This window comes from Centrocercus urophasianus, unplaced genomic scaffold, assembly GCF_019232065.1.
Source record: "Centrocercus urophasianus isolate 14NV4802_14NV808 unplaced genomic scaffold, USGS_Curo_1.0 seq_29, whole genome shotgun sequence".
Classification (NCBI taxonomy): domain Eukaryota; kingdom Metazoa; phylum Chordata; class Aves; order Galliformes; family Phasianidae; genus Centrocercus; species Centrocercus urophasianus.
The window spans coordinates 7,001,265-7,011,097 of record NW_024884855.1 but is presented as its reverse complement, the minus strand read 5'-3'; the positions used below and the strand labels follow the sequence as shown (position 1 = coordinate 7,011,097).

The 9,833-nt window shown below is 51.3% G+C and overlaps 2 protein-coding genes across 4 annotated transcripts; one reads left to right on the top strand and one right to left on the bottom strand.

Moving 5' to 3' along the window:
• MLST8 (MTOR associated protein, LST8 homolog) lies at positions 1–4,804 on the top strand. The gene is made up of 8 exons (XM_042828094.1): positions 1–144; positions 374–425; positions 492–654; positions 731–806; positions 2,752–2,904; positions 3,074–3,198; positions 3,384–3,547; positions 4,076–4,804. Exons 1-8 carry the CDS (start codon positions 16–18, stop codon positions 4,192–4,194), a joined length of 981 nt encoding a protein of 326 aa, XP_042684028.1. The 5' UTR covers positions 1–15; the 3' UTR covers positions 4,195–4,804.
• Positions 4,585–9,809, bottom strand: BRICD5 (BRICHOS domain containing 5). Of its 3 annotated transcripts, XM_042828099.1 has the most exons (6): positions 8,246–9,809; positions 7,222–7,353; positions 6,710–6,862; positions 6,356–6,463; positions 5,510–5,663; positions 4,585–5,067 (listed from the first exon to the last, which is right to left on the bottom strand). In XM_042828099.1, exons 1-6 carry the CDS (start codon positions 8,282–8,284, stop codon positions 4,973–4,975), a joined length of 681 nt encoding a protein of 226 aa, XP_042684033.1. In that variant the 5' UTR covers positions 8,285–9,809; the 3' UTR covers positions 4,585–4,972. The 3 variants fall into 3 exon arrangements, with proteins under 3 accessions (XP_042684033.1, XP_042684030.1, XP_042684031.1); XM_042828096.1 differs by having other exon boundaries at positions 5,011–5,663; XM_042828097.1 differs by having other exon boundaries at positions 5,011–5,663; positions 6,383–6,463.
• Positions 9,810–9,833: the final 24 nt, after the last annotated feature.

The following is a 9,833-nucleotide window of genomic DNA, read 5'->3' as shown; positions in this document are numbered from 1 at the left end:
CGCGGCGCCGCCGCCATGAACGCGGCACAGGGCACGGTGGGCAGCGATCCCGTGATCCTGGCCACCGCGGGGTACGACCACACGGTGCGCTTCTGGCAGGCGCACAGCGGCATCTGCACCCGCACCGTGCAGCACCAGGACTCCGTATCCTGCCACGGGGCGGGCGCGGGGGGGGGGGAGTACCTGGGGAGGGGGGAGTCCGGTGTGACACGGGGTTACGGTGTGACACGGGGGGGTCCCGGCTTGAGAGAGGGGCCCGGTTTGGGTGGTCGTGGTGCTGCAGTGGGATCTCTGTGTGATGGGAGAGGGAGTGTTTGTGTGACAAGGGATTCCTGCTGTGGGGTCCCGCTGCTGCCCTTAGCACCGCCGGCAGCAGGTGAACGCCCTGGAGATCACGCCCGACCGCAGCATGATTGCGGCTGCAGGTGAGCCCCGGGGTGCTGGGGGTCACTGGTACCCCCCGCACCGCTGAGCCTTATTTGCCGCCGCAGGGTACCAACACATCCGCATGTACGACCTCAACTCCAACAACCCCAACCCCGTCATCAACTACGACGGCGTGAGCAAGAATATCACCTCCGTTGGCTTCCACGAGGACGGCCGCTGGATGTACACGGGTGGAGAGGACTGCATGGCACGGATATGGGACCTCAGGTGAGGACAGGGCTTGCTGGAAGGGGACGTTCCTCTGCAGGCTCATGTGGGCTCATTCAGTGTCTTCTTGTTGCAGGTCTCGTAACCTGCAGTGCCAGCGGATCTTCCAAGTGAATGCTCCCATTAACTGCGTCTGCCTGCACCCCAACCAGGTACGCATTTGTCACTGTCTTTCCTGGAAAAGGTGATGCTCGCTAAATGCTTGGGAGTCTGAAACATTGCTGAGCCCATGGGAAGGCTGATGGTCTTGGTTGCGTGAACTCAGCTCTTGGTAGCTTTGCAGGATCAGCAGCAGCAGCTGCAGCTGCACGTCCATCTGCTTCCTTGCAGAGCAGCTGCTGCATGACCCGGCTTGGTGCAGGTAGAGTGTGTCCCTGCCCCTGTCAGGGAGCAAACATCCTCGAGCAGGGCTGGCAGCCAGCAGATGTCCCTGGCTTGTGTGCGGTTCATTCTGCACGCGTGCTGCAGCCATAGGACTCTGCTGAGCTTGTTTGTGCTAATTAACCTGCTGGCTGTTGGACGGAGACAGCGCAGTGCCTCTCGTCCCACTCTCATCCCTTTGAGACCATCCCATGAATAAAACCAGATGTGATGGGAGGGCAGCAGGTGGCACGAGAGGGGATAGCACTGCCAGCAGAAAAAATCAGAGGCCAAGAGCCCCATTTAGGTGTCTTCAGGGTTTGCTGGAGATCCACCACTCAGTTCAGAAGCTGTCACAGAGGTCGCTCAGGCTAAGGAAATGAAGCTAATGGGGGTGGTGGGGATGCATTAGTGGGCATGGTGGTGAAAATCGATGCGTATCATTGCAGTGTTTGTAATGCATGTGGTCCATTTTGTATCCATGGTACTGGAGGGTGGGAGCTGCAGACAAAGCAGCATAAGGTTGTTTTTTTTCTCAAAGCAAACCTTTTTAAAAGATGAATAATAGGAATGTTTCTTTGCTTTTGATTTTTATAAAAGCTCAGAATGCTGAGTTCTGCACTAAATGTGAGATTGGTCATTTGGAACGGACTTCAGCCAAATGTTGCTGCTGCAGCACCATAGGACTCAGAATGTGTTGCATTAAAACAAATATTGTACATAGATCATGCATGCAAAATAATCACTATGGCTGTGTTACTGAAGGAGCAATGGCTTGTGAACAGGACAGTTAGTTAGCCCAGAGGTGGCAGTATTTAATCAGATAACTCCGTCCTGTCTGTGCAATTCATGCTGTGGAGCTGCTGACTCTCGGAGGGATTTCTCATGGCCTGGGTAAAGCTGTGGCAATGTTAGAATTGTTCTTGCAACTGCTGCTAAGAGTGGACAAGGAGATGCCCAGGAGATGCCTCTGCACTACACGGTCAGCTAAATATATCAAGGGATGATTGTCTTCCCCAGAAGCAAGCCATTGGTCACAGGTACAGGATTAGCTGCACCCGATGACCTGATCTCCTCTAGGGATTCTGCTAAAATTATGGACAGTGTAAGTCTGTCGATAAAAAGTCCTGGTTTTAATGGAGAGCTGCCAGCATTGTCTGCTGCTCTGAGCAGCAGGGATTGGAGCCAAAGCTGCTGCCCTTCAGCTGGCTCCTGGAGCAGGGGAGAGAGAGAAGAACCCACTTAGGCTTGTGTTCTTTAGGTATCTGTATGCTCTTGGGTGCTTCAGCTGTTTACTGGCCAAACTACATCCTCATACTCTCTGCTCAGACATGCTGTAAATCATTTGGCCTTTGTTGATGTTGTTTAGCTTCTGCTCCAAACAACAGTTCTGGAAACCAGGCACCTGTTCTCTGCAGTGGGGTTTATAAAATTAGCAAACACTTCTGTTAAGTTAAACAGCCTTTTTGCACAGTGCAAGGTAAGACTGATGCCTGGTTTGCTGTCAGCGCATGGGGTGCTCAGCAGGCTGCAGTTTGCCTATGAGCAGGAGCTTTGAAACTATTCCCAGCAGCAAGCAGAGGCCCAGCTACTAGGGAGTAGTCCATTGAAAGGGGACCCCAATGCTTTAAAGCAGAGCGGGGCTCTGGTGCTGGATGGGCTGGTTCTGGACCTCGGCTCCAAGGCTGCTGTTTGGGAGGTTCTTCCCAGAGGGACACAGTCACTGTTTTCTTGCAGGCTGAATTAATTGTGGGTGACCAGAGTGGAGCCATTCACATCTGGGACCTGAAAACAGACCACAATGAGCAGCTGATTCCAGAGCCTGAAGTCTCCGTGAACTCTGTGCACATTGACCCTGATGCCAGCTACATGGCAGCTGTTAACAGCTCGGTGAGCTTGGGCATGGGATGGGATTTACAGTTCTGGGTTGTCCTTGTGGGGCAGAGCAGCCAGTTTCCATGCACTACACAGTTTTGCTCTGCTGTGATGGGATGCAGAGTCTGGGCTGCTTTTGGCTGAGGGCCTCAAAGCCAGCTACAGACCTCGCATCTCCTCACAGGGAAACTGCTACGTGTGGAACCTGACAGGTGGCATTGGAGAGGAGGTAACCCAGCTGATCCCCAAGACCAAAATCCCAGCACACAACCGCTACGCCCTGCAGTGCAAATTCAGCCCCGACTCCACGTGAGTGTGCTCCTCCACCAGATCAGTTCAGCTTGAATCTCGTAAGGCAGATGATATGGGGTAAAGAAATCTGATTACTAAGTACACAGGGCTTCAGTTCATTATTGTTCCAGGCCTGCATTAATGAGGCCTTTAAATGTACAGCATGACTAATAAGATTACCTGTGCCTATCTTATCCTTGCAGGCTCTTGGCTACCTGTTCTGCAGATCAGACATGTAAGATCTGGAGGACTTCAAACTTCTCTTTGATGACAGAGCTGAGCATTAAGAGCAATAACCCAGGGGAAACCTCTCGTGGCTGGATGTGGGACTGTGCTTTCTCTGGAGACTCACAGTACATTGTCACAGGTGAGATCCTCCTTTCCTGCCTGCAGGCTGGTGGGGCATTGCTGGATGGTGACACAGGACCTAGCAGGTTCTCTTGGTGGAACACTGCCAAACCCTAGAGCACCCATGTATGTAAGAAAAGAAGACTCCTCTGTTAGAGCACCCAGTCTCACGCCCACTGCACTGTATGAAATCCCTCCAGCTTTCAGCCTGTGCTATAATAGGAGGCAACAGATGCTCTGTTAAAACTGGAGAGATGATCCTCTTGTGCAGTTCATTTCACCTGGTAGACATGCTGCTTGCAGCATTTGCAGTACAATAGTTCTTTCAAAACGTTGTAATTTCCACAGTAATTTCTGTCTGAATTACTGAAAATCCCAATACAGAAACACCAGGTTTCTTGCTCTGCACAGCTCCCTTGCCTATCACCATTAATGCTCATAACTGTCAAATGAAGCAAGAGGACAGTATTTCTTCTAATAAAAAAAAAAAGCAAACAACTTCAAGTGTAACAATATCTCTCCCTCCTCTTTTCTCATTCTGTTCCAGCCTCTTCAGATAACTTGGCCAGACTGTGGTGTGTGGAGACTGGAGAGATCAAGAGAGAATACAGTGGGCACCAAAAAGCAGTCGTCTGCCTTGCTTTCAATGACAGCGTATTGGGATAATGATTGTATTGGAACAAAAGGACCTCTGCTTGTTTTCCCTTGTCTGAAAACAGCCAGCACCCTCTCTGGACCCTGAGATGTGCTTGTAGCCATCCCCATTCCCCTGGTGGAGAGGACTCACTCTGGCAGCTGCCTGGAGCAACACCAGACTTCAGCTTCAGGCAGACCATTACTGAAACGTGTTTGGCCTCCCAGGGAGGCTGCTGGGACAAAAGGGAATGGGAGGCACGGTGCCACTGAGGGGAGCTGGGTGCAGAGCAGCTGCTGGAGACATCCCTGTGGCTTCTGCTGTTGACAGCCTTGTGATTTTTTTTTTTCCCAAAGTGGAAAAAATCAGCCTTTCTAAATGATGGAATGGGCTGAACGGAGAGGAAAGGCGGCTGCTTTCTTGTTTTGCAGTCCCTTTATTCAAATATGTATTTCACAGACTTTCTTGGAGATCTGCTCTCTTAGAAAACCACCACCCCCAGCAAGTATAACAACCCAGTATCGAACAGGGCACATGGCCACAAAACACAAGCTACTCCATGTGGTTCCTCTGTCTAGATCTACTGCCTACATACAAGATGCAGCCCTGGGTTGCAGCGGCAAATAAAGTTCTGTACCAACAGCGCTGAGCAGAGTTGCTTTACCTAAATTCTCCTGAACGGCAGCATGAAATCAGTAGGAAGCTTTTAGGCAGTGTTGTAGATGTTACCTTCCTTGCTGAAATCAGAGGCTTTTCAGGAATACAGTTCAAGTATGTAGAGCAGTGAGAGGGCATCTGTGGCTGCAAGGCTTAATCAGGAAGGTAATAGAAGCAGATAGACACACAAATATTGCTTGGAAAACATATGTCAATGCAAAGGTAGATCAACCGCTGCTTCCCTGGACCTGCCAAATGAGCAAGGACAAGAAACATGGTGAGAGGAATGCTTTTGCAGCCCTGTAGCTATGAGTCTCTAGAGAGCCAAACTCGTGGAATGCCTCAGGGAATGACCTTTCTCGTTAAAGCAGAAGAAAGGCCAGGGTGAGAGCTGCAGATTGCCTCTAGGGAAAGTGAAGGTGACAGGTGTTAAGCCAACAGCATCGCAGAGAGCCAGAGCCGTGCTGCTCAGGGAAGGGGCACAGAGCCTCCAAGCAGCACTGCATCTCGCTGCGGGTTGTGGGTGTGAGCCAGCAGTTCAGCAATGACTGAACAATGGCCTGATTTTGAAGCAGAGGTCACCTGTCCCTGCCTTGGCAGCCCATTCACTTTTGTGCAGCACAGCCCTGCTCTTATTGAGGTCCTCAACCAAAGTTGCTTTCCTCTTCTGCAAAAGGAGATGCAGCTTACCATCTGCTCTCTGGACCCAGAAGATGGACGTCTGCTCACAGAGAGCTTGGATGGCCTCACCCAGGCCGTTGGGGTCCACTTGTTTCCCTGCCACGATGCCCAGGAACTCCCTGTAGTACTTGGTCTGGTTATTCCGGAGTAGCAGTTTGTCACCCTGGAAAAAAAAAAAAAAAAGCCCTGTTATTTCCCCCAAGCTCCTAATTGCTCCTTCAGCCTGAGCCCGGCTCCCACATCCAACTCACCCAAAAAGTGCCTCACATTAAGCGAAAGCACTCATTAAGGAGCCCCAGTTCCTGGCAGCTGCTTCCGTCCCCATCCATCCCTTTTAGAACTCAGAGCTGCCAGTTCCTATGTTTCTCTGTCCCGGCTGGGTTGGGGCAGTCCTGGTCTGAGGAAAGGGAGCAGCTGGCAGGGGCACAAAGCAGGCATCTGGCTGCTTGAAACAGGAGCTCTGCCCCCTCCATGCATCCATTAGCAGTTTGCTCACAGGGTCTGTATACGTGATCGACTTCAATTTTCTTCCCTGCACACTGCTAACAAAACCTTTTTGTTTCCTTTTCCCCAGAATTTTGAGCAGGTAACCAAATACAGTGGGATTGGGTTCTGTGAAAGCTCTGCTATTCACATCTGTGGGACATAGCCCCCTTCCCCAACCCGCAGCTCTGCTCTTTCTCACAGACAGACTCTCAGCAACACTGGGAGCTGTCTGCATCCTTCCTCAGAGCCCTGTGGGAATCAAAGCATTGCCCAGAAGGCACTGTCCTTGGCAGGGAGAGCAGTCAGCATGCCAGGGCTCTGTGCAAGTCCCTACTTCTGCCCAAGCAACTCATGCTGCCCATCGCTCACCCTCTGCTCAGTTGCACTCAGCATCACCTGTGCGGTTTCACGGTCCTCAGGGTCCATTGTGCGCAGGTAGCAGGCATGCTGCTCTGCAGGTCTGTAGCACACGTAGCCCTGGGAGACAGATGTGTCTTACTACAGCAAGCAGTGCTGCCCAGGAGCATTATTTCCCCCCTAACAAAGCATCAACTGCTGTGGCCATGCTGTGCCCAGTGCATCCCGAGCAGACTGTGGCTGCTTATCTCCAGTGTGATACTGCAGCTCTGCACGGTGCTGGGGATGCAGACGGAACAGCAGCAGGTTGTGCTTTCCTGCTTTGCACCCAGACCCCAGCAGCAGGACGCGACGCAGCACACTCACATGCTGGCTGTCGTACAGCACAATGGCACTGCGGTTACTCCGTGAGGTGATGTAATAGGTGACAGTGCTCCTGGACACATCAACTGTGGCTGTTTGGTTCCTCGGCACGTCCTGCTCCCCGTGCAGTGTGATCCGGCTGAGCTGTGGTCCAGCCTGGCACAGAGAGAGGGCAGTGGTGCCATCAGATGTTCAGCACCCACACACACCCCATCTCCCCTCCTGCATACCCACCCTGAATCTTTTGCTGTTCTATACTGCCTGGCAGAGTCCATTAGCAAATACAGCAACATGCTGGGAGCTGCGTGCTTAGCAAAATGCCAGCTTGGGTCTAGGTTTACAAATGAAGCGTGGAAGTTCCTCTAATTTAAGCAATGGTTCCTGGCAGCAATGCTGCAGGGTGAGCAGCAGCTGCTCAGCTCGCTGCTCGCTGTGCTCTGTAGGCTGGAGGAGCTGCCAGGCACAGAGTGGGCTGTGGGCAGGAGGAAGCTCTCTGCCCTGGGTGAGATCCTTACCTGGGCAGAGCTATGGGAGAAGCAAAGAATCCCCCCAACGCTGATGCCAACAGCTGCAAAAAGCAATGTGATGGACAAGATGATCCAGAATGTCCTGGGAGGGTTTGTGAATCGTGCTGCAAACCTCCTGCCCTAGGAGCCAAAGAAAACAGGGAAAGAACAGGAATTAAAATTAAAGCTTCTGCTGCTTTTATCCTTCCCAAATTCGAAACACAATTCCTTGCTCACAAAAGAAATCACTGTGCAATCAGCTGGGGCTGCTTGAGAGCAGAACTGCAGTTTTGCAGCACAGCCCTGTGCTAAGGCTGCCTTCAGCCCCCAGGACGTGATTTGGGTCCTGCTGTGTGTTGTGCCATGCTGGCAAAACAGCATCCCAGCAGCCAGGAATGCACAGCACCCAAAAACCCTGCAGGAGGCTGGAGGAGGACGTGGCCACAGACAGAGTGATGCAAAGCAAGCAGTTACTTGAAGCAAAATAGCTTGGTGGTCATGCTAGCACTTCCCATGTCTTGATATAAAAATCACTTTAATTTTTATATTTAAACCATTTAACTTAATGGCACACAAAATCATTTTTACAAAGCGGAAGAAATGAGCTTTCAGCAAACCACAACTGTGCTTTTAAAAAGAAAAGAAGTTTAAATACTCCGAAGAACAGAGAAATTTAGTCAATTTGCAGGGTTAGATTTGCTGCGGGCCCATATATGGGCTCTGCAGCCTCCACGTCTGCAACTGATCATTCTCAGCACTGTGTGATTCCCAGATATATTCCACCAGGACAGCAGCGAGCTGTAATCAAGTTAGAGCTGTGCACAGCTGGAGGCTCATCAATCCAAATGCAATTGTGCCTCAAAGCCCACAGTAATGGGGAGATTCTCAACAGCCAGCAAATTTCCCCCAAGTGGGAAACCAGCGAATGAGCACAGGGGCAGGCAGACACCCAGCTCCCTGAGAAGAGGCATAGATACTGAGCAAGCACTGAACGAGAGCCCTGTGTGATCCTTTAGGGACCAGGGATACTCACTGCAGAGACAGCGTCGCTGGGGCTGTTCCCACCCTCCATCCTCCACTTCAGATGACAACCTTGCTCCTGCAGCTCTGCGTCCTGCTGATACACAGACTGGGCATGATCTTGAGCTCTGAACGTGCTCAGGAAACTTAAGCACACACCTGCAAAACGTGAATGCGCGATCCTTGTGGCCAAAGGAGTTCCAGCCAGGTGCTCCTCAGCTCAGACCTGCGAGGAGGATGAAACCTTAGAGCTGCAGCCAGGGGAGAGGAGGAAGGAGGGGGGACAGCCAGGGGTGCAGAGTTATACTGTCAGTGGTAGAGAAGCACTCTTCCTGCTTACCTTGTGAGCCAGCTGGAGGCATGCAGGTGGAACATAATTGAGGGCTTTGTGCAGGGCCTCCCTGCTGGCAGTCCCCAGTAGCAGGACTGGGTGAGTCTCATTAAGAGATGAAATGAATAGAGAAAAGTGGCAGCCTGCCCTTGTCATCAGTTATTTCTACGTTTCAGCATGAACTCTGTGCTGCCAGATCCCCATGGGCTGAAGCCAACTGTTTATCCTGCAGACTGCTGCACTGCAAGCCTTGGCTGCACACACATTTGTGTTCCATATACTATTCTTTACTTGTCTTGATCCTAGACATGAGCTACAAAGTCACCATCACATGAGCTGTGCTCATGCAAACACACTTCTGTGATGGGAAATACCTCACAAGAGCTCCCAGCTCAGATCAGTTTTCCTGGGCAGTTCAGAAACTCCTGTGAGAGGTTGGTATTTCTGAGCTGCCAGCCAGGAATACCTGGTCTAGTATTAAACGTGGAGGTTGGCAGCCCTGCCTGCAGCAGGGCAGTTGGAGCTTGATGATCCTTGAGGTCCCTTTCAATCCAAGCCATTCTATGATTCTACGAATAACCAAAGCCAAGGAGGCAAGGGAAATCCCAGCAGAACTCCTCCATGTGGCACTGAACGGGATGACAGCTTTTGGACACCTCGAAACCATGGCCCAGGATGGGTCACAGTCAAGAGGACTTAGCCCTGAGCTTCTCACCATTGCAGCAACAGCCATGCACTCCCCTCCACTCGTGCTTTCTGTGCTTCCTTCTGCAAGTCAAAGCCTATTTGAGAAGAGAGCAGCACAATCTCCTAGCATGCTGCTTCTGGGGGACATGACTGCTCAGGTGCAATCAAACACCAGGTCAGCATGCCCCAACCAGCCATCTCAGACACTTGGTGTCCTCTGCTGCTGTTTTCTCTGATGCAAACAGGAACTATGCTGAAACAGTCTGACCACCAATTCTCCTTCTGCAAATGGAGATGTTAGAGAAAACATGAAGCAAACCTCCCACTGCAGTCCACCAGCTGCTTCTGCTGCAAAGCTTCTGCTGCAAAGCTTAGCACCCCAAATTGCAACACAGAAACAGCATGATCCCCATACTGAGACTTTCCATGTCCAGGCAGCAGAGTAAGAAGTTTATACCATGCCTAATCTAAGACACAGGAATGAAACAATATCTACAAAACGTAGTGAAAACATCAGCGTGAAGGGGAATGTACTGGAGGGCTGGCTTTATTCACTGATACTCTACATAAGGAGCAGAGACAG

What these genes read in the sequence shown, in the direction of transcription:
- MLST8 (XM_042828094.1), top strand. Translation starts at nt 16, where the DNA reads ATGAACGCGGCACAGGGCACGGTGGGCAGCGATCCCGTGATCCTGGCC. An exon ending in CAGCATGATTGCGGCTGCAG is followed by an intron (nt 426 to 491) that starts GTGAGCCCCGGG and finishes TTGCCGCCGCAG; the next exon opens with GGTACCAACACATCCGCATG. An exon ending in GCACGGATATGGGACCTCAG is followed by an intron (nt 655 to 730) that starts GTGAGGACAGGG and finishes TTCTTGTTGCAG; the next exon opens with GTCTCGTAACCTGCAGTGCC.
- BRICD5 (XM_042828096.1), bottom strand. Translation starts at nt 8,284, where the DNA reads ATGGAGGGTGGGAACAGCCCCAGCGACGCTGTCTCTGCA. An exon ending in TCTCCCATAGCTCTGCCCAG is followed by an intron (nt 6,863 to 7,221) that starts GTAAGGATCTCA and finishes TCTCTGTGCCAG; the next exon opens with GCTGGACCACAGCTCAGCCG. An exon ending in TGAGTGCAACTGAGCAGAGG is followed by an intron (nt 5,664 to 6,355) that starts GTGAGCGATGGG and finishes TTTTTTTTCCAG; the next exon opens with GGTGACAAACTGCTACTCCG.